A 22,406-nucleotide genomic window follows, 5' to 3' on the forward strand; every position below is an offset into this window, starting at 1 on the left:
TTTAAAAATATGTTTATTTCTTGAATATAAATAATGCATGTTTATAATGGAAAATTTGGAAGGTAGAAGTTTGAATAACAAAATTGCCTATAATACTACCACCAAAACATCATTAACGTTTTGGACTTAGTTGAGATTCATGTATGTAATTTTTCTTCATGAGAACAAAACTGTGGTTTTATTTTTCCCCTGACATCATTTGGATCCCTATATTCCAGGTATTTTTAGGTAATAATCCATTTTTAAGGTAACAACCTCATTTTACAAATAAGAAATCAGCAGTTCATAGAGGTTCAGAGGTCCAAGGAATCAGAGGTATTAGGTGACTCAGCTAGGTTTGAACTTAATTCTGACCCAATAACCCTTCCATTATTACCCTGATACAAGAATGTGTTGCTAGAGCTTCATTACTCAGCACAGTTAATTTGGGTTGTTCATCAGTTGTAATGGAGCCATGTTTTACCAAAGGAAAATCACTGTAATCATTAATTATTATTAACAACGGCCTCAGTCTTTTTTTTTTTTGGTTGCAGTGGGTCTTAGTTGAGGCAGGTGGGCTCCTTAGTTGTGCAAACTCTTAGTTGTGGCATGCACGTGGGATCTAGTTCCCTGACCAGAGATCGAACCTGGGTCTCCTGTATTGGGAGCGTGGGGTCTTACCCACTGCGCAACCAGGGAAGTCCCTAGTCATTAATCATTCACATGTCTAAGCAGTTGAATAAAAAAATGACCATGAAGTTTATGTTTTTCTCTAAAGGTTGAACAATTCAGACGACAAGTTTTGAACCTGCAAGTCTCTTTTTGTTTCCCAACAGACTTTTTTTAAGGGCAGTTTTAGTTTCACAGCAAAATTGAGCAGAAAGTACACAGTTCCTATATACCCTCTGGCTCCATACATGCTCAGCCAACCCCAGGATCAACATCCCACACCAGAGAGGGACGTTTGTTACAATCTATGAACCTACACATCATTATCACCCAAAGTTTACATTAGGGTTTACTCTTGGCATTGTATATTCTTCAGGTTTGGACACATGGATGATGAAACGTATCCGTTAACATGCCATACAGAGTACTTTCACTGCTCTAAAAATCCTCTGTGCCCTGCAAATCCATCCCTCCCTCCCCTTTAACTCCTGGCAACCACAGATCTTTTTACTGTCTCCATAGTTCTGCCCTTTCCAGAATGTCATGTAGTTGGAGTCATACAGTATGTAGTCTTTCCAGGTTGGTTTCTTTCGCTTAGTAACATGCATTTAAGGTTCCTCAATGTCTTTTCATGGCTTGATAGCGCATTTATTTTTATTTATTTGTATTTTTGGCTGCACTGGGTCTTCGTTGCTGCCCACAGGCTTTCTCTAGTTGCGGCAAGCGGGGTCTACTCTTCGCTGCAGTGCGCAGGCTTCTCATTGCGGTGGCTTCTCTTGTTGCAGAGCACGGGCTCTAGGCGCGTGGGCTTCAGTAGTTGTGGCATGCGGGCTCAGTAGTTGTGGCTCGCGGGCTCTAGAGCACAGTCCCAGTAGTTGTGGCGCATGGGCTTAGTTGCTTCACGGCATGTGGGATCCTCCCGGACCAGGGCTCGAACCCGTGTCCCCTGCATTGGCAGGCGGATTCTTAACCACTGCGCCACCAGGGAAGTCCCATGGGAGGAGGGAGGGGTTTTGATGCCGAAAGCTCAGCTTCTCTGTACACCGGTGCCAAATCAAATCTTGGAGACAGAGTTTTGGGTGAAGTAGAAAAGGATAGCTTTATTACTTTGCCAGGCAAAGGGGGATACAGCGGGCTCCTGCCTCGAAAAAGTATGTGTCCCAACCCAGGAGGATTTGATGAGGAGTTTTATGACAATAGTTCCCAAGGGTGGGGTTGCTGACAAGATTAGGGTGCAGGGTCTCAGAGTCTCAGGTGCTTGGTCTCCTAATCTTGATGAGCTTCTATGGTCCCTTTAGTCTTGTCTCAGGTGGTTTCTTGGCTGCTCCTCCCTTGATTAGTAACTATTTGAACCTGCCCTTTGGAACTCAGGGACGGTCATGGAGGCTGGAGTCTTGCCTACAAGAAACGGGGGACAAAAAGGCCTCCGTGCCCGGGAGCCCCACAAGGCCTCGCTTGGTTTCAGTTTTTAGTATCTAATAGATAGATGTCAAGGATGCTGTTAAACATACTACAATGGACAGGACAACCCCCCACTACGAAGAATTCCCAGCCCCAAATGTCAATAGGGCTGATGTTGAGAAGCCCTGATTTAAATTCCCAAATATTATCTTCCTTCAATTCTTTGCTAATATGTGTGGGAAGCAGCATCGTTCATTGATTAAGAATATGGGTTTTAGGAACTGGGCTGCTGGCTGTTCCTGAGACAAATCTTTTGGCTTTGATCTTTCTTACCTTTTTAAAGGAAGATGAGGGACTTCTCTGGTGGTTCAGTTGGTAAGACTCTGCGCTTCCAGTGCTTCCACTGCAGGGGGCGCGGGTTCAATCCCTGGTCAGGGAAACTAAGATCCCACATGCCCCATGGCCAAAACTAAAAAAAAATTAAAGGAAGATAAGACCCAAGCTCGGATGATTTCTAAAACCAACACAGTATTAGTACTTTAATTTTGCCAACCTGATAGATGAAAAGTGGCATCAGGGCTTCCCTGGTGGCACAGTCGTTACGAATCCACTGCCAATACAGGGGACACGGGTTTGAACCCTGGTCCGGGAAGACCCCACATGACGCGGAGCAACTAAGCCTGTGCACCACAACTAGTGAGCCTGCGCTCTAGAGCCCACGAGCCACAATTACTGAAGCCCACGCGCCTAGAGCCTGTGCTCTGCAACAAGAGAAGCCACTGTAATGAGAAGCCTGCGCACCGTAACCAAGAGTAGCCCCCGCTCGTCACAACCAGAGAAAGCCCATGCACAGCAACGAAGACCCAACACAGCCAAAAAAAAAAAAGAAAAGAAAAATGGCATCAATTTATTTCAGGATTGAGGTTGAGCATCTTATTTAAGAGCTGTTTATAGAAAGGGTAGACAGCAGAAGCAAGAACTACAATCCTGCAGCCTGTGGAACAAAAACCACATTCACAGAAAGATAGACAAGACGAAAAGGCATAGGGCTATGTACCAGATGAAGGAACAAGATAAAACCCAAGAAAAAAAACTAAATGAGAGCTTCCCTGGTGGCGCAGTGGTTGAGAATCTGCCTGCCAATGCATGGGACATGGGTTCGAGCCCTGGTCTGGGAGGATCCCACATGCCGCGGAGCGACTGGGCCCGTGAGCCACAATTGCTGAGCCTGCGCGTCTGGAGCCTGTGCTCCGCAGCGAGAGAGGCCGCGATAGTGAGAGGCCCGCGCACCGCGATGAAGAGTGGCCCCCAATTGCCGCAACTAGAGAAAGCCCTCGCGCAGAAACAAAGACCCAACACAGCCATAAATAAATAAATAAATAAATAAATAAAATTAAAAAAAAAAAACTATCTTCATAATAATACTGAGATGTAATTTGCCTTTTTTTTTTTTTTTTAATTTATGGCTGTGTTGGGTCTTTGTTTCTGCGCGAGGGCTTTCTCTAGTTGCGGCAATTGGGGGCCACTCTTCATCGCGGTGCGCGGGCCTCTCACTATCGCGGCCTCTCTCGCTGCGGAGCACAGGCTCCAGACGCGCAGGCTCAGCAATTGTGGCTCACGGGCCCAGTCGCTCCGCGGCATGTGGGATCCTCCCAGACCAGGGCTCGAACCCATGTCCCATGCATTGGCAGGCAGATTCTCAACCACTGCGCCACCAGGGAAGCCCATGAAGATAGTTTTGACCTCCCTGACCCTCCCAAAAGATCTTGCAGTGTCCAAAGATTACACTTTGAGAACCACTGCCTTAGTCTATCCAGAGTTTGAGCTGATTTGATTGGACTGTCGTGTTTTTTGTTTTTTGTTTTTGGCTGGGCCGGGTGGCTTGCATGATCTCAGTTCCCCCAACCAGGGACTGAACCTGGGCCATGGCAGTGAAAGCCGTGAATCCTAACCACTACGCCACCAGTGCCCAGTTGGACTGTCGTCTTTGTGAAGGTTGTGTTATTTCATGTTGGCCCTTATTCCCGGAGTGCAATCCATCAGGTGCCCTAAATTAATGGCTGGGCTGGTTTTCATGCTGCCTTCTCCTTGATGGCCTTGACCTTCATTTTTTGTCCTCCAAATCCTAGACTTCTGAAAGCAGTGCTGAGCTTCCCTTCATTATTTTGGATTGCAAATGCCTTCGTGATGCAAACAGCACCAAACGTTGTGTTCACTTCTTTGGGCTTCTCTTCACTCTGGGATCTTGACCTCTGTGGCAGATTGACTGCAAGAAATGACTGTAGTTCTTCATCTACAACTTTTGCAATGGATTTTGCAACTCCTTTCATGAAGAGGTAGAGTCTATTTCTCCATCCCTTGAATTTTGGGTGGTCTTAAGCCTGCTTTGGCCAATAGAAGATGACAGAAACAATACTGTGCCATTTCTGGAACTAGGCCTCAAGAGGCTGGCATGCTTCGGTTCTGCCTCAGACCCCTGCTATGAGAATTGCCATGCTACTCTGCTGGAATATGCAAGACCACATGGAGTAGAGAGAGACTGTCTCACCTGAATCCATCCTAGATCAACCAGACACCAGCCATGCTACCTCCTGACTGCAGACACGTCAGCAGCCTGGCTTGGATCAGCAGAATTCTCCAGCTGACCCATGGACTTGTGAGCCACAATAAAATGCTTATTATGGTTTTAAGCAACTAAGTTTTGGGGTGATTTTGTTATATAATAACAGGTAACTGCAAAAGCTAATTGATAACTTTCTGCTTTGGTAGCTCTTGGACACCTTCAAACACCAATTTTGTATTCTGACCAGCTTTTCTATTTGTTATTGGTGGGAGGATTGGTCTGCAACAAGCTAGTCTGATGTTACTCAAAGCAAAACATCCTTGATGACATTGTTTTTCCTCATATTTTCATGAGTCTCCTTTATATTTTTGAGAATATTTAATATGATTTTAGCTTCTTGGACCACAAATCTGCCTTGTCTGCTATAGGCTGTTCAATTTGTTTTATTTATTCTTTTTTTAAAAAAATTAATTAATTTATTTATTTTTGGCTGCGTTGGGTCTTCATTGCTGTGCACGGGCTTTCTCTAGTTGTGTTCTCTAGTTGTGGCGAGCGGGGGCTACTCTTTGTTGCGGTGCACGGGCTTCTCATTGCAGTGGCTTTTCTTGTTGCGGAGCACGGGCTCTAGGTGTGCAGGCTTCCGTAGCTGTGGCACACGGGCTCAGTAGTTGCGGCTCGCAGGCTCTAGAGTGCAGGCTCAGTGCATGGGCCTAGTTGCTCCACGGCATGTGGGATCTTCCCGGACCAGGGCTCGAACCTGTGTCCCCTGCATTGGCAGGCAGATTCTTAAACACTGCACCACCAGGGAAGCCCTGTTTTATTTATTCTTACAATGATTTCTTTCCTAGACTTTTCCCCCTTGGGCACATATTCCCCTAGGGATATTTGCCACTTTGGTGGATGGAGTTGTAAACAGGGACAAACATTCAGGGCATGAGCCACTCCAGGTGAAGCAGGCTTGCGTTTGGAGGAGGGTATGAGATGTAGAGCAGAGATGTTGAAATCATCCAGGGCAGTACAACTGCCTTTTGGGGAGCTCCCTTCCTCACTTAGAACCATTTTGCTGTTCAGGTTTTGAGGTGGTGGAGTAAATGCTAGGATGCAGCTAGTCTGCCTGTACCTGTGTTGAAAGCTGATGCCCCAACCTATTGATATCCAGTTGGCTGTTGTTTTCTGCCCTTAAGCAGTAGCAGAGGCACACAATGGACTGGCCCAGGTAATGTTGGGAGAGTGAGTAGCAGACCTAAAAACTCTGCCCTACTTTATCTCCTATCCACAGTTCATGGTCCCTGTCACTCTGGGCTGCCTTCTCCCACCCTCCACCCCTACTCCAAACACACACAGGACCTTATCATCCATTTTCCAGGAATGCCTCCATGTTTTCATGTTAATTTGACAGTTCCACCACCTGCCCTCCTATTTCTGAGTCTGGGTTTGGGTTGGCACTGGCAACGAACAGCCATTGATATTTACGTCAGATATATCTTTATTTATTTATTTTTAAAATTTTATTTATTTTTGGCTGCATTGGGTCTTCATTGCTGCGTGCAGGCTTTCTCTAGTTGTGGTGAGCGGTGGCTTCTCTTGTTGCAGAGCATGAGCTCTAGACGCACGGGCTTCAGTAGTTGCAGCGCATGGGCTCAGTAGTTGTGGCACGCAGGCTCAGTAGTTGCGGCTCGCAGGCTCTAGAGTGCAGGCTCAGTGCAAGGGCTTATTTGCCCCGTGGCATGTGGGATCTTAGTTCCCCGACCAGGGATCCAACCTGCATCCCCTGCGTTGGAAGGTGGATTCTTCACCACTGGACCACCAGGGAAGTCCCTGTTATTATGTTTTAATTAATTTATTATTTATTTGGTTGCGCTGGGTCTTAGTTGTGGCATGCGGGCTCCTTAGTTGTGGCATGTGAACCCTTAGTTTCGGCATGCATGTAGGATCTAGTTCCCTGACCAGGGATCGGACCCAGGCCCCCTGCATTGGGAGTGCAGATTCTTAACCACTGTGCCACCAGGGAAGTCCCTCTTCAGTTGTTTTTAAGATTGGAAAACACTGCCTCATCCAGCGACTAATCTAGTGGTTTTATTTTCTTCAATGGCACTCTTTAATCTATCTGGGGTTTATTCTTTGTGGGGTATGCAATAGAAATCTAAATGGATTTTTTTTCTAAATAGCTAAACAATTATCTTACACCATTAATTAATTAATTACCCCCCCAATTGATTTGGGATGTCTTCCTTATCATGGTTTAAATTATACATGTGAAGGTCTGCTTCTAGTACATCTTGTTCCTTTTAAATGCCTGGCTATGCTCTAAACCACATAATTATCATAATCTTACAATTGTTAATATTTGGCAGTGGAAATTCTCTTTACTCTTTTTTTTTTTTTTAATTCGTTGAGTTTCTTACTCTGATGTTATTTATTTTCCCAGATGATCTTTAAAACAATTTTACCCAATTTCCAAGAAATCCTATTGGGATTTTGATTGGAATTGCTTTAAAAACCCCAAATGGAAGGAATTCCCTGGCGGTCCAGTGGTTAGCACGCCACGCTTTCACTGCCTGGGTTCAATACCTGGGTGGGGAACTAAGATCCCGCAAGCAGCGTGGCCGAAAAACAAAAAACAAAAAACTCCAAATGAATTTGGAAAGGATTGATGTTTTTACAGTATCAAAATCATAGTTTCTTCTTCAGGCATGTAGTATAATTTGCATTTATTCACGTTAGGTTTTATTATCCTGTAGCAAAGCCTGCTTACTTTTGGAGGATGTCATTGTCTTATTTCCTTTCCTTACTTTTCTTGGGAAATAAAGAGTGAGAAGACTAGCGTTTACGTCTCTACAATGTCCTGGCCATAAGATGCTTTACAATGTTTTCTCGTTTAATTCCCACAGTGATGCTGAGGTGGGTTAGATCGTCCATGTTTTATTTGAGGGAACTGAAATGGGAGAAGGCAGGGAAATAACTTAGAATGACCCCTGGCTGAAAGGAGGTTGAGGATTGTAGTAGCTACGTTGGTACTGCAGGCGTTGAAGGCCTGTTAAACTCTATTTCTGGGCCATTTTTCAGAGCTCTTGGCAGGTGTCTCTGTCCTCACATATGTGGCTGAGCAAACCTTGCCCAGACTTTCTAGCTCTGGCTGACCTCTGAGACCCACTCCCTTCCCCTCCAAGCCAACTAGCTGCATCAGCAGTGGCCAAGGCAAGATTCTGTGCCTACCTCTGCCTCTGAATCCCCATGGTTCTCTCTCTGGTAGGAATTTTTAGCACTTCCCATTGGAATTATGACTCTGTCCAGTTTCTATGCCTTCCATCTATTGCTCCTCAATTTGGCAAGCTAATTCTTACCAAACAGTTCTTTGAGTGTTTCATACCCCTCAGCCCAAAATCCTTAACTCTATAAAACATGTTTATGCTATAATAGAAAAAAAAATCAAGATATAAAAGTATTTAGGTGGTGTGAATAACTGTTCATCTAGCAATTTACTGAGTATTACAGTAGTGTTTTGTACCAAACACTTAGCTGGGTACAGTGGTAAAGGGGCCATAGTCCATCCTCAGGGATGGGTTATTTAAGTGTTGAGAACCCAATAGAAAAACACTTTAAAAAATCTCACAGGGCTTCCCTGGTGGCGCAGTAGTTAAGAATCTGCCTGCCAATTCAGGGGACACAGGTTCGATCCCTGGTCTGGGAAGATCCCACATGCTGCGGAGCAACTAAGCCTATGCGTCACAACTACTGAGCCAGAGCTCTAGAGCCTGCGAGCCACAACTACTGAGCCCGCGTGCCACAACTACTAAAGCTCATGTGCCTAGAGACCGAGCTCTGCAACAAGAGAAGCCACCGCAATGAGAGGCCCGCGCACCACGACGAAGAGTAGCCCCTGCTCGCCGCAACTAGAGAAAGTGCACGCGCAGCAACAAAGACCCAACACAGCCAAAAATAACTAACTAACTAAATAAATAAATAATAAAAAGAAGAAGAATACCAACTCATAAATACAGAAGGAATGATAGAATGAAAAATCCTTCACTTTGCAACCACCATATTAATAAATGATTCAGGAAAGAATCATCAATAGATGATAAAACCACTGGGTGAAAGATTGTTGAAACAGGAGGATATATCTGCAGTATCAAAGTATGGTCCCACTATAGATTACTAATTACAAAGAGGAAAAGTTTCCTCTAGTACAGAAATCAGGTGGACACCATTTTAACTAAATGATCAAATTTATCACATGCTTCCTGATGTGGTACACTGAGAAAGACACATTGTCATCTATATAGTACTTCTGCCAAAATTATTTAATATGATAGTATTGCAAACACAATCAGACATATCCATATGAGGGACATTCTGCAAAACAACTGACCTGGATTTTTGAAAAATATTAAAATCATGAAAGATTTCTTTCTCTTTCTTCCTTCCTTCCTTCCTTCCTTTAATGGGAAACTGATTTCTCTTTATTTAGGCCCTAGGAAGACAATTAAATTTGGTCACATATTACTTCTTTAAAAATCTAGTGTCAGGGGTTCCCTGGTGGTCTAGTGGTTAGGATTCTGGGCTTTCACTGCCATGGCCTAGGTTCAATCCCTGTTCTGGGAACTGCGATTCCACAAGCTGTGCGGCGTGGCCAAAAAAAAAAAAAGAAAGAAAAAAATCTAGTTTTACACAGATAGGACCAAAGTATCAGAGAAATAATTTCTTCTGTAAAAATTGGCCAACCTTTATAAAAAATCTAACATACAATGTAATTCAAATTATATAAAGACTGCTTGGGATCATAACAGTCTGAATGCATGATAGTTGCAATTCCATTCTAATAGGTGTGAAAATATTTGCTCTCCTGTGGCTTTGGTCCAAAAGAGGTGAGCTGAATCTGCAAGAATAAACTAAGTACCTGTGGACGAAGAATGTCGTATTAGTAAACAAAGGATGTTACAGCCATCAAGCCCTCAGCCACTGCAGCCACCACCAACTGTGCATCCTGAGGGGATTCAAAGGAGAAAAATAGGATGCTGGCCCAAAGAATTAATGTGCATATGAAAGGAATGATTTAAATGAGCCCAGACTCTTACATCTTCCAATACATAGAAAAGTCCTATATTCATTAACTTGAGATGTCTGGTTTTTCTTTGATTAACAGTAATCGTTTGATGTTCTGACAACCTAGTTTTTGCCCATATATCCTGGTTCCTCCCTTACCTCTTCAGAGCAGTTCCTCAGAGCTATCTGAGAGGCTGTCTTCCGGGCTTAAGTCCTCAGCAAGTCTACTGAATAAAACGCAATTCTCAACTTTTGTGTTGTGCATATTTTTTCAGTCGACAAACCTAGTCTTTTGCCAACATTAATTTAGATTGCTATTGGTAGCAGAAATGTCCATGATGACTAGTTCTACTATAACAAAGTAAAATAAAAGAATTTTTTCTTTCGGCCACGCCGCGCGGCTTGTGGGATTCCCCGACCAGGGATCGAACCCGGGCCACAGCGGTGAGAGCACAGAGTCCTAACCACTGGACTGCCAGGGAATTTCCAATTAAAGAATAGTTATCATGAACACATCACAGTATCAGATAAACTTTTTATAACAGAAAAGTATGAAGAAAAATAAAAGATTAAACAGCTACCACAAACAAAAAAATAGTGTCTCCCCCATAACTCTATTTGAAGGGGTAGAAAGTGCGATTAGTGGTTTATTGATGCTAATATGAAAGGAAATTGAGTATTGTATTTATTTCTTATTTTATACAACTCTTACTCTTTATAACAATGTTTATAGTCACATCCATAAAAGTATGACCCATGGCATCTGAAAGCAAATACTCTGTAATTATTTAAAACGGCCTTTTAAAAAGTATAATACTGGGCTTCCCTGGTGGCGCAGTGATTAAGAATCCGCCTGCCAATGCAGGGAACAGGGGTTCGAGCCCTGGTGCGGGAAGATCCCACATGCCGTGGAGCAACTAAGCCCGTGCGCCACAACTACTGAGTCTGCGCTCTAGAGCCCGAGAGCCACAACTACAGAAACCCGTGCACCTAGAGCCTGTGCTCCGGAACAAGAGAAGCCACCGCAACAAGAAGCCCGCGCACCACAGCGAAGAGTAGCCCCCGCTCACCGCAACCAGAGACAGCCTGCGTGCTTCAAGGAAGACCCAACGCAGCCAAAAATAAAATAAATAAAATAAAAATAAATAAATTTATTAAAAAAAATTCAACTGAGTAAATTCTAAAAATCTTATTGGCTTTATTCAACAATTTATGAATCAGGACACGTCCAATCTAGCAGCTAGAAAGGCGCTCTGAAGAGCTGTACAAAATGAAAGCCTTTTATAGGTAGCAGGGAACAGGAACAAAGAATTAAACTAGGCAAAAAGCAGATTGGCTATTACCAGGTTACTTCGCTTTAGGGAATGGCAGGGGGGTCTATAGGTAGATGACATAACTAAATAACTAGTGCTGAGCAGGCGATTCCTTTTTTATTTTCTTTTTGTGGCGGCACCACATGGCATGTGGGATCCTAGTTCCCCAACCAGGATCGAACCCAGGCCCCCTGCCTTGGAAGCACGGAGTCTTATCCACTAGACCGCCAGGGAAGTCCCAGGTGATTCCTGATTGACTTATTTAAGATTCTACTTCTGGGAGAGCCAAAACAGTAATTAAGTCTCCCTTTGGTGATGTGGGGCTTAGCATAAGCAACTCCATTTTGGACCTGTTGTGTTTTTAACATCACTCTAAAAGAGCTTTACTCTCAACTTTGAAGCACTTATTTCAGCAATTCTCTGATGGACTCTGTGAAAGCAATTATCTAAATTTTCTGAACTCCTATCTGAATCTTCTATTGAATCCTCACAACCACCCTATGAAGTTGGTAAGAAACTGGGGCTCATAGAGATTATTAATTACCCAGGGTCATGCTGTCAGAAGCAGCGCGTCCGGGATTCGAATTTAAGTTTTACTCGGGGCCCATACTTTAAACACTCTGGCTATTTTGTTTTAACTCTGTCCGCAATAGTCTGACCACAGATAAATGTTCAAATTGTGCTTACTGAGGACTGCATTAATTTCTTACAGAAAATACTGTGTTCTCTTACAAGATGTTTCCCTACCGTGAACAACTCGGGAACAGTAATTGGTAGCTGGAGGCACTCACTGATTTGGTTTGTCGAATGCCGTCAGTTAAGAAGGGAACGTACGACTCCAGCCCCTAAGGGGCGCTGTCTTCGCCCAACGACCAGCGTGACCCGCATTCTTATACGAAAACGTTTGTGGGTGGCCTCGGCTCTCGGGACTGGAAGACGCAGGCGGAGTCCCCGCCCCACCCTGGGCGCACGCGCATGCGCCCGCCGGGCCCCGCCCCATGCCACTCCAGCTCCCACCTCCTTTCAGGTAGGGGGCGGTGTGCGGGGGAGGGGCGTCGCCTGGGGGCGGGGCTGGAGTGGGAGTCTCAAGCGTTGCTGCTCCTTTGTCGGAGGCCCAACTTCCAATCCAACCAGGAGCAGTTTCTGCGGCTGCCGGTTCAGGGGTGGAGGCAGTTGCTGGGTCCGGGAGCAGCACGCTCCCTCTCCTTTTTGTCGCACGAGTCCTAGGGTCTCCGCACCTCTCCAGCCCCTGCTCTCGGGCCCCCGTCTATTCCCAGCCGGAGTCGGGTGTCCTGGGTAGCTTGAGGACACGGGGCTGGGCAGGTGCCGAGAGCTCGCCGCCTCGCTCCCTCCTCCCCCTTCTTGCCGCTTGGCCCCACCCCGCCTGGCCGAGCCACTCGGCGCCGGAAGCGAGGGGCCTCCGGGGCCTACGTGGGGCAGCCTGCTCCGCTTGCGCCCACGCCTTCTGCTCCAATTGCTTTCCCAACCAAGCGGCAAAGCCGGGGTCGTGCTGCCGGGGCCCTGGGAAGCGGGGCGCATGGGCACTGCGCCTGGAGTCCATCGCTGCGCCTTCCCGCCCACGGGGCGTCCGGTCACCGTCCCTGAAGCCCCAGTCTGCCAGACCGGAGCCCATACTGACGTCAAGGGTAAAGGCGACCAGAGGCATCTCAGTGGCACAACCAGGACCCCTGCCCCTAGTGGGGCTTTCGGTGTGCAACCGTGGGTCCTGAGCAGGGAACTTCCTTCCCCCGCCCCTTGCTTACCGTTCTGCAACTGTCAGTAAACAGTTATACCCTACCGTGTGCTAAGCATCAGGAGTTACAGGGCTTGAGGTCAGCTCTGGAAGACTTGAAAGTGAGGTTGTTGGGGATAGGTGTCTGATTGAGTGTGTGTGTGCGTGTGCGTGTGTGTGTGTGTAGAAACTAACCCAGCACCTAGTGCAGTGCCTCTCAACCAGTAAGCCCTCAATAAACCTTCGCCGAATGAATGAGAAGGTAGGTGGATGAGGGAGCCGGGCTAGAGAGGGCAGCTCTACTCATCCCACCCCTGCCTCCCCTGAGCGCAAGCCGACAAAAATAATTAGGTTAAGCCTTTAATCACAGCTGGTTTCACGGGCAGGCGGACAGGGAAGAGCCGGGAAAGGCAGCAATCCTGGGGACACGGTGTGCTGGCCTGTTTCACGGACACTGCCTCCCTCTCGGACGCCCTCCAGGCCCCCACAGCTTGGGCGTCAGTAATCTCCTGTTTTCTTGTCTCCCTCAGGACACCGGGTTCCCTAGGAGCCACCCCAGGCTTAATGATTGTCCAGAAGGTGCCTATAAAGGGAGCCTGGGAGGCTGGGTGGAGGAGGGAGCAGAAAAAGCCCAACTCAGCAGATCTGAGCACTTGAGAGCCTCAATCAGGAGCCGTGGTCAGAGGCTCTGTGTCCCGGCCAGTAGGGCCTGCTCTTTCCCACCATGGCGGCCCGAGGCTACGGCTATTACCGGACTGTGATCTTCTCGGCCATGTTTGGAGGCTACAGCCTGTACTACTTCAACCGCAAGACCTTCTCTTTTGTCATGCCGTCGCTGGTGGAGGAGGTCCCTCTGGACAAGGATGACTTGGGTGAGCCCTGGCAGGGCAGGGGGGGTGAGCCCTGGCAGGGCAGGGGGGGTGGGCCCAGGATCACAGGACCAGCAGAACAAGTTGGGTGTCTGTGCAGTGTGGTGGGTACAGGCATGTAGTGTGTGTGGAGTGTCTGCACAGCAGACGCCGGGGGACAGTGCATGTGCCGGATGAGGAGGCTCTGAGATCCATGTCTGTGGGCACAGGTGAAGGACTGTGGGTATGGTCTAAGCATGTCTGAGGGCTGCTTATCTGGTGGGTGTGTGTGTGTGTGTGTGTCTGCGTGCACGCCCGCCTGTGACTAACGTGTCCCCAGAGGCACTGTGTGTTAGGGGGATTCTGAGCATGGTTTCTGCACCTGTGTGGGTGCAGGCTAAGACCACAGGGTGAGTGCTGGCCACTGACATTGTGAGCACTGGGAACTGGGGAGTTGGTGCAATGACTCCATGTGGCCTAGCAGGCTACCCTTCAGGAGGAATAAGGTCCCTGACTCCAATTCTAAGCCTTTTGCCCCATGTTCTGAGATGGGGCAACAGAACTGCCAGAGACACTGGGTTGGCATCCACAGTGAGGGAGAAATCAGGCATATGAGAATCCCATGGAGGAGGGCTGTCTTGCTCCCTGACAGCTGCTGCTGGAACTCTCCAAGAGGCTGAAAAGTCATGGGTCAGCCTGGGGCTAGTGCTGATGGAGAGGCCGGAGGAGTAGCCTGGCCCCATGAATGAATGTCAGGATTCCAACACAGGCTCCTCCTATTCCTCTTGCGAGGAACCAGTCTCACCCTGCCAGGCACCTCTACACACCTGACCCCATGCCTTCCTCCACCCTCCTGTGCCTCTGCCCTGGCCCCTAACCCCCCAGGTGTCCTGCTCCCTGCTCCCCTCCCCTGCAGGGCTCATCACCAGCAGCCAGTCAGCAGCCTACGCCATCAGCAAGTTTGTGAGCGGGGTGCTGTCTGACCAGATGAGTGCTCGCTGGCTCTTCTCTTCTGGGCTTCTCCTGGTTGGCCTGGTCAATGTAGTCTTTTCCTGGAGCTCCGCAGTACCTGTCTTTGCTGCTCTCTGGTTCCTCAATGGCCTGGCACAGGGGCTGGGCTGGCCCCCATGTGGCAAGGTCCTGCGGAAGGTGAGTGTCTGCTTCCAAGGAGCTGGTTCAGATTGGCAGAGAGGACACCTAAAGAGCATGTGGGCACACTGGCACCTCCACCCCCAACCAGAGCAGGTTCCTCAGGAGTTCCAGCCCAGCTCCTGTTGCTTGTCAAGGCTGAACGTGGTGGGATCAGGTGGCAGATGAGGGAATTGGCCCTGCCAAGTAGAAGAGCCCTCTCCCTCATCCCTGTAATGTGAGCTTCTGGGTCTGCGCCACCTGACCCTCACCTTCAATATGGACTGTAGGCTGGGCATCTACTCTGTCCCCCTCTGCCCCACAGTGGTTTGAGCCATCTCAATTTGGCACTTGGTGGGCCGTCCTATCAACCAGCATGAACCTGGCTGGAGGGCTGGGCCCCATCCTGGCAACCATCCTCGCCCAGAGCTATAGCTGGCGCAGCACACTGGCCCTGTCGGGGGCACTGTGTGTGGTTGTCTCCTTCCTCTGTCTCCTGCTCATCCACAATGAACCTGCTGATGTTGGACTCCGCAACCTGGACCCCACACCCTCCAAGGGCAAGAAGGGTGAGTACGCACTAAAGCCGACCCCTAGGGAACCTTCATTCATCATTCACCTGGCAGACTTTCATTGAGGACTGGCTGTATGCCTGGCCCTGTACTAGCTAATGGATGTCGGGATGGTGATGGAGAGTGGGTGGGGAGTAAATAAAACTCCATCCTGAGAGGCAGTTAAGTACCAGACAAGTGGCAGAGCCAACAAATACTATGACTCATGTTATAGCCTAGTCCTTCCTTACAAGAGAGCCAGGGTTCCCTGTGTGGACAGCATCCTAAGCGTAAGTGGCTTGGGTGCCTTCCTCCATCCCCACTGGTCCTCAGGTTCTCTTTCATTCGTTGAGACTTGCAGTGGAGAGGAGAGGGCAGAACAGTGGGTGAGGGGGACCTTCCTGCTGATCCTTGACTATGTGGACGGACTCTGCCCCTATGGCTAGGGAATGAGTGGTGGGGGCAGGGCAGCCTGAGCAGAGTCCTGAGGCCTGGCGTCCTCCCACCCCCAGGCTCCCTGAAGGACGAGAGTACCTTACAGCAGCTGCTGCTGACCCCCTACCTGTGGGTGCTCTCCACTGGCTACCTTGTGGTGTTTGGAGTAAAGACGTGCTGTACTGACTGGGGCCAGTTCTTCCTTATCCAGGAGAGAGGACAGTCAGCCCTCGTGGGTGAGATGAGTGTTGGGATGGGGCAGGCCTAGGGAGCAGGAGCCAATGCAGGGGATGGGAAATTCAGACCCGCTTCCCTTTATCCTCTTTCTTCTTTCCCTGAGGCCGGGCAGTACTCAGGCAGCTGTGGCCAGTCACCCTTGGGGACCTTGTACCTCTCTGGGTTTCAGTCAGTCTGGGACAACCCCAAGGTGTAATACCCTTCCACCCTTCCTTTCCCTCTTCCCACCACAACTCCCCACTGCAGGTAGCTCCTACATGAGTGCCCTGGAGGTTGGGGGCCTTGTAGGCAGCATCGCAGCTGGCTACCTGTCAGACCGGGCCATGGCCAAGGTGAGTGGGCAGAAGGGACGGGAAGGAAGAGGGTCCCTTTAAATCTTCCCAGCATGACTGGGACAGGCACCAGAGAGGTAGGAGCCCTGGGGCACAGGCAGCTTGGCATATGCTGGTTTAGGTTGGGTGAGGTGGGAATGATTCCAGGCTACTCTTCTTTGCTAGGGTGTGGAGATGAGACTCTTGGGGGAAAGGGTTTTAACTGATGTCAAGGAGAGCCAGAATTTCTCTCCGCCTAGCTTCTCCACAGCCCCAGGGAAACTGGGGTTGGGGAGGGACTGGATGCAGCCTGCCACCACGTGTCCCCAAGCCTGCCCCAAGTGGAGGAAGGGATGTTGTGGAGTTTGGCCTCAGAACATAATAAGCAGGTCCCAGGGCCTCCCAGAGCTGCTTTGGGCCAAGAACTGCAATGGGATTGCCAAAGACCTGTCAGCAGAGGTCTGCTGTGTCAGCGTCCAGGGGTGAGGGTTCTCTGCTGCTCCTGGGGCCTGATGTTGCTGGACTGTGTCCACAGGCACGGTTGTCCATGTACGGGAACCCCCGCCATGGCTTGCTGCTGTTCATGATGGCTGGCATGACAGTGTCCATGTACCTCTTCCGGGTAACTGTGACCAGTGACTCCCCCAAGGTAAATAAACAGGGACTGGCCGACATCAGGGACAAGGATGAGAAAGCAAGGGCCACCGACTCTGTCTCCCTCTCCCTGGTCTTTCTCTGCTTCTGACTGCCCTTTTCAGTTGTTTGTACCTCCATTCCCCTCTTCTGTACTCTGATGCCCCTCCTTGACTCTGGGCCTGGTTTCTTCTCCTCTCTATGCTCCTCTAGGATGTTGCTTTCTGGACTCCGGCTCTTCACCCTCTCGCTGAGCTCACAGGCTTTACAGAGCATGAGGTGCCCTATCTTTATCTCTGGTTTTCCGCTTGGTGTGTCTCACCTTTGTCCTACCGCCTCTGCCTTGCCCCTAGCCAATCCAGCTTGCACAAGTCCTGAGAAGAGACAGCATCTCACTTGGAGGGATGGCTTCTGAACCTCCCTCCCCTACCTGCACAGGCCCCTGGGTTGGCTGAATGTGGCCCCCACTCCTCTAGCTCTGCAGTCAGCTGTGCTGGGAAGTGGTGTGTGTGGGAGTCACTTACTGTCTGCTTTTACTACAATTATTTGTTCCTGGGGCCAAGCATTCCTCTCTCCTCTGGCAGGGGTAGGTAGGTAAGAGGCTTTCTCAGACTTTAAATGCTACCCTGCACTGCCCTTGCAGCTCTGGATCCTGGTGTTGGGAGCTGTGTTTGGTTTCTCCTCTTATGGTCCCATTGCCTTGTTCGGAGTTATAGCCAATGAGAGTGCCCCTCCCAACTTGTGTGGCACCTCCCATGCCATTGTGGGACTCATGGCCAATGGTAAGTGATACCCCCACTGATGCCTTGCACACAAGCCAGCTAGGGGCTGGAACAAGCCCCACTGGCTCTATCCTCACAATGACTCAGGCTCTTCCCCTGCTCCCTGACAGTGGGCGGCTTTCTGGCTGGGTTGCCCTTCAGCACCATTGCGAAGCATTACAGCTGGAGCACAGCCTTCTGGGTGGCTGAAGTGATCTGTGCGACCAGCACAGGTGCCTTCTTCCTTCTACGAAACATCCGCACCAAGATGGGCCGAGTGCCCAAGAAGGCTGAGTGAAGACAGTGCAGGCTCTGGAGCATCCTGTCCCACTTGTGGCCTCTCCCCTCCATGGGGGTGGGGGAAGGGAGGGAGGGGACTATCTGACTAGCACCTTTGACTTTCCCTTTCTGCTCCTTTTCCCTCATCCAAGTGGCACTGGAAGTTATCAGTGGCTAATGAGGTCCCAGCTTCCCATCTGATCTCTATTTAAGAGACAACCTTTGTTCTTGGACTCCATTAGCTCCTATTTCCTGGCTTCAAAGAGGAAACCCCTGCACTCAGGGAGTCTCCTATATCCTTCTCCCTCTCTTGGGCCCTGCCCTGTCCCCATCCCACCCCATCCTCACCTGAGGTGAGGCTCCTCCTGCAGCAGCAGGGCAGCAATGGCCTAGGACCTCTGCCCTGAGGCCTCTCAGCTGGGGGCAACTGCTCCTGCCAATACCTTGGACTCCAGGGGAAGAGGGTCACTCTCACCAATACCCAGGGTACAGTAGGGGGGTATGGGTGGGAGAGTAGAAAGATTTGTTACAGAAAATTAAAACTAGATTTGATACTAAACCCTGTCAGTGAGTCATTCTTTCAAAAACGGTAGTACAGGGACTTCCCCTGGTGGCGCAGTGGTTAAGACTCCGCGCTCCCAATGCAGGGGACCCAGGTTCGATCCCTGGCCAGGAAACTAGATCCCACATGCATGCTGCAACTAGGAGTTTGCATGCCACAACTAAGGAGCCCGCCCGCCGCAACTAAGACCCGGCGCAACCATATAGAGAAATAAATAAAATAAATATTAAAAAAAAAAATAAAAAGTTCTTCTCAAAAAAAAAAAGGGGAGGTAAAGAAGCCAGAGATAGCTTTTTTGGGGAAATACTCCCTTAATACATGCTTTTTCCACCCCAGAAGAGAGAGACTTCATTCCCCTGGAAGGGAAAGCTGAAGTGTAGATGGACTCCTTTAAACTCATGTCTCTACTGCCTTCAACTTCATACTGCATAATTCAATGAACATTTTGAAGATGAAACTACTGGGTGCCAGGCAGGTTAAGTAATTTGATGGAGGGAGATAACAGTGTAGTCAGAAAGCCTGGGTTCAAACTCAGTCCGCTGGTAACTAGCTTTGAGACTTTGCGGCAGAGAGTTTGTACAGTGCTTGCTGAATCTCATCTGTAATAGAAACAGAATGTACCCCCTGAGGTAAGGGAGAGGATTAAGTGAGATAAAGCAGTAAAACGTGGCTATAAGCACTTGATAAATATTCCATCATCATTTTCATTATCGTCATCACCACCATACCCACCACCTAGGAAGTCAGTAGCAATTCTGGAACTAGGACCAAGGCTCCTGATTCAAAGTCCCATGTTCATTCATTCACTTAATGAACATTTATTTGTTTTGTTTTCTACTAGAACATAGTATCTCATTTTCCCAGAATTCCCTTATCATTCCTGTCTCCCCTCCTGAGGCTTTTTCCCCAAACCATCAATTAGGATAGCAAACACTGAGATCAAAGGAATGTTTATTATAGCATTTATGGGCCTACCTCCTCCATAAATAATCTGTACAGAGTTGGGAAGTAGGACCATAATAGATACAGGAGGAAAGAGAGCATGGTATTAAGGCTCGGGCATTGGTACATGTCATCAGGCTCAGCAACCTCCCATTTTCAAGTGCACTAACAAATGCCGCTGGGATCTCCATCGGAGTGGAAACAGCAGGACCCCTGTTGCAGGATCTCTCAAGAATATGCGGGGAGTGGGGGGGGTCCACTGCAGGTTCAGCCTAAGACCCAGGTCCAAAAGTTCCAGCCTTCTCGGCCACCTCCAGGGCTAACTTCAGGTTCTGGTCAAACAGCTCACACCTAGGCCAGACCCAGGAAGCACAAATAAGGACAAAGTGTGAGGCCTGGCTCTCTCCCCACCTTGGGTGCAGAGGCAGAGCCAGTGGAAACTCTGCTTGAAGAAGGACATAAACCCCAAGGAAAGTCTTTAGTTTCTCCAAAAAATAAGTAAAAGGCTAGTTACTTTTGTTTTATTTAAAAATAACTCTACTACACTTCAAAATGACATTGGGGAAAAGCACACAGGGAGGGGGAACAAGGAGGCTTTGACCAGAAGCTGGGAAGTGGGACCACATACCTGATGGGCATTTCCAGGGAGTAAAATGGATTCTTCAGGGCAAAGTCTGAGTAAATCTCATAAATCTTTCGGAGAAGAGAATCTATCCCAGCCTGCCTAGGATCCGCCAGCACCACAAACTTTATCCCTGGAGAGGGACCAGGAATGATTACCAAAGGGTAGAGAGTGCAGCAAATAATGCTGTCCTTTGTTTGTACAGCACTTTCATATGCCCACTTAAATTTTATCCTTATTGCTACATAAAGCACGAAAAGCAAGATTTTGAATCTACAGGTGAGAGCAGAGAAGTGAAATGACTTTGTTGCATCACATAGCTGACTGAGTGACCAGGCTTTGGGTTCTAGCTCTGTCGCTTACTTCTGGCCTGGGGGCCCCTCAGCAGAAAGTGCCAGGCAAGGAACAAACTCAGGCAGTTTTCAATGATCTGCCTTCAGGGAGTGATGCAATGACAGTCACGATCCAAAGGCCATTTCCATTTCGCATTCAAATTTCATTTTGGAACAACACACCTTCCAAAACGTGTGCAACATGAGATAACATTAAGGTGAGTTTATCTGTGGACAGGATAACCAAGGCTGAGCACGCTCAGTGGCATGGACAAAACTGGCGTCAGATTAAATATTGGCTTTAGATTCACAAAACAAGTAACTGTCTGTGCAGTTGTCCCAGAAAAGGCTAACCAACACTCCCTTGCTTACCAAACCCAACTTGGGTCAATCCCTTCTCCCAACCTGCCCCATCGCATCCCCTTGGCCTATCTAGAGGTGCGTACCTGTCAATGTCTGGAAGCAGTGCAGTTTGAATGTGTCTGTCTCCAGCATCTCAATGCCTGAGCTGCCCTGTTCAGGAGACAGCTGGGAGCCGATTGCGAACAGCCTATTTGCAAAGGAGGCAAAGTTGGGAATGCACCTCATTGCTATAATGGAGAAGTGCTTCTCGAACTTTTCCACTGAAATTACCCTTATCTTCTGAAGAGTTCAAATTACAGCTTGAGAGAGTCAGAAGCAGCAGTATGAACTGCCTGGCAGCAGCATCAAAATTTCTTAAAAATTCATTTTAATTCTGCATGTATTTTACATTCATACTTTCCTACAAAACATTGTACATTGAAAACTCTGGGTGAAATTAACATTCCGGGACTATGTACCACGTTTACTCACCCCATAACTATGCATATCCAGTACATCTCATACCATAATTGACAGCAAGAAAAGATCTTAAAGATCATTTAGCTCAATTGCCTTACTTTAAAGATGAAGAAACTTAAGACTCAGAAAAGAGGTGACTTAGGCAAACAAAATCACACCACTGCCAGCATTACCTACAGCCTAGTCATACTGGATCAATTCTTTTCATGACACAAGAACTGACGATTTAGAAGGAGGAAGGTAAGCACCGCCGCTCAGGAAGTCTCTGAGCGCAGAACCACACTAATCCAGCCAGTCTATGAGCCAAGTGCAGACCGACAAAATCTAGGAAGGCTTGTGAGACTTACGAGTGGAACATGGAGGCCAGCATGAGCTTCTCATTGGAGGTGAGGCGAGGCCGGCCGAATCGAATGGACACCGGGTAGTTAGCAGGGTTGCCCAGGTACTCCAGCACCTCTTTCCCATCGGCCGTGTACTTGCCGCTCACGTCCACACCATTGATGGCCAGCACTGCGTGGCCCACTGCAGAGCCGAAGCTAAGCGTCAACGAAGCCTCAGCTTGGGGATCCCGCCAAGGGGACAATGGACCCGGCCCCAACTCCTCACCCCCTCCGCCCCCCGCCCAAAGACACCTGCTCACAACGGCGGCACTGGGCCCCGCCCCCCGGACCCGAGCCTAACCCACCCCGGATGCCGTCGCGCTGGCCGAAGGCAACCAGCACACGCTCGTCATGCAGTTTGAGCAGCAGATCAAGCGGGTAACTGAAAGTTTTCTCAGCCTCGGCCCGTGGCGCGTAGCTGTCCAACTGGTAAATGAGGCCTCCAGCTTTGTTCACCACAAACACACTGAAAATTGCCATTGCTGCCGCCGCGACTGTGGGATTGCCTCCCCCTCCCGGCTCCGCCCCGGAACCGCAGCACAGGACCTGCCCCTGGCGCCCCGGCCGCGCTTCCCCTCTCGACCCCGGAGCGCGGCCCGCTGCGGCGCTTGCGCACTTGGAGCACTCCTGGCTGTCAGTAATGCCGGGAAGTTAGTTGTCGGGATCTAGAAAATTGTTTTCCGTCCCTTTTCCCCGGTTTTTAGTGTCAGGAAACGGCAACGTGTGACTGCCTCACAACTAGCCGCAAAATGCAAAAGGTAGGGGCAGCCTCAAGTGCCTCCAGCTGCGGGATGAGGTCACCCTGCCCACAGCCACTTCCGGGCCTGAGTCAGGCCTGAGCCTCCGGACTTCCTCCGCGC

The 22,406-nt window shown here is 48.9% G+C and overlaps 2 protein-coding genes across 3 annotated transcripts; one reads left to right on the top strand and one right to left on the bottom strand.

Moving 5' to 3' along the window:
• The first annotated feature begins 12,119 nt into the window (after positions 1 to 12,119).
• Positions 12,120 to 18,445, top strand: SLC37A4 (solute carrier family 37 member 4). Of its 2 annotated transcripts, XM_068554898.1 has the most exons (9): positions 12,120 to 12,617; positions 13,234 to 13,575; positions 14,468 to 14,700; positions 15,005 to 15,248; positions 15,743 to 15,901; positions 16,149 to 16,234; positions 16,749 to 16,862; positions 17,490 to 17,628; positions 17,739 to 18,445. In XM_068554898.1, exons 2-9 carry the CDS (start codon positions 13,428 to 13,430, stop codon positions 17,903 to 17,905), a joined length of 1,290 nt encoding a protein of 429 aa, XP_068410999.1. In that variant the 5' UTR covers positions 12,120 to 12,617; positions 13,234 to 13,427; the 3' UTR covers positions 17,906 to 18,445. The 2 variants fall into 2 exon arrangements, with proteins under 2 accessions (XP_068410999.1, XP_068411000.1); XM_068554899.1 differs by having other exon boundaries at positions 12,120 to 13,575.
• Positions 18,446 to 19,382: 937 nt separating this feature from the next.
• On the bottom strand, positions 19,383 to 22,364 carry TRAPPC4 (trafficking protein particle complex subunit 4). The gene is made up of 5 exons (XM_068554255.1): positions 21,852 to 22,364; positions 21,514 to 21,688; positions 20,791 to 20,894; positions 20,019 to 20,145; positions 19,383 to 19,741 (listed from the first exon to the last, which is right to left on the bottom strand). Exons 1-5 carry the CDS (start codon positions 22,024 to 22,026, stop codon positions 19,663 to 19,665), a joined length of 660 nt encoding a protein of 219 aa, XP_068410356.1. The 5' UTR covers positions 22,027 to 22,364; the 3' UTR covers positions 19,383 to 19,662.
• Positions 22,365 to 22,406: the final 42 nt, after the last annotated feature.

Source organism: Eschrichtius robustus, chromosome 11 (genome assembly GCF_028021215.1).
Source record: "Eschrichtius robustus isolate mEscRob2 chromosome 11, mEscRob2.pri, whole genome shotgun sequence".
NCBI lineage: Eukaryota > Metazoa > Chordata > Mammalia > Artiodactyla > Eschrichtiidae > Eschrichtius > Eschrichtius robustus.

Bases quoted from the DNA above. Each gene is read 5' to 3' on its own strand.
- SLC37A4 (XM_068554899.1), top strand. From the start codon at position 13,428: ATGGCGGCCCGAGGCTACGGCTATTACCGGACTGTGATCTTCTCGGCC. The intron at 15,249-15,742 runs GTGAGTACGCAC...TCCCACCCCCAG, and splicing joins ACCCTCCAAGGGCAAGAAGG to GCTCCCTGAAGGACGAGAGT. The intron at 17,629-17,738 runs GTAAGTGATACC...GCTCCCTGACAG, and splicing joins TGTGGGACTCATGGCCAATG to TGGGCGGCTTTCTGGCTGGG.
- TRAPPC4 (XM_068554255.1), bottom strand. From the start codon at position 22,026: ATGGCAATTTTCAGTGTGTTTGTGGTGAACAAAGCTGGAGGCCTCATT. The intron at 21,689-21,851 runs GTGGGTTAGGCT...TCGGCTCTGCAG, and splicing joins CCAGCGCGACGGCATCCGGG to TGGGCCACGCAGTGCTGGCC. The intron at 19,742-20,018 runs GTATGTGGTCCC...GGTCTGGCCTAG, and splicing joins TCCCTGGAAATGCCCATCAG to GTGTGAGCTGTTTGACCAGA.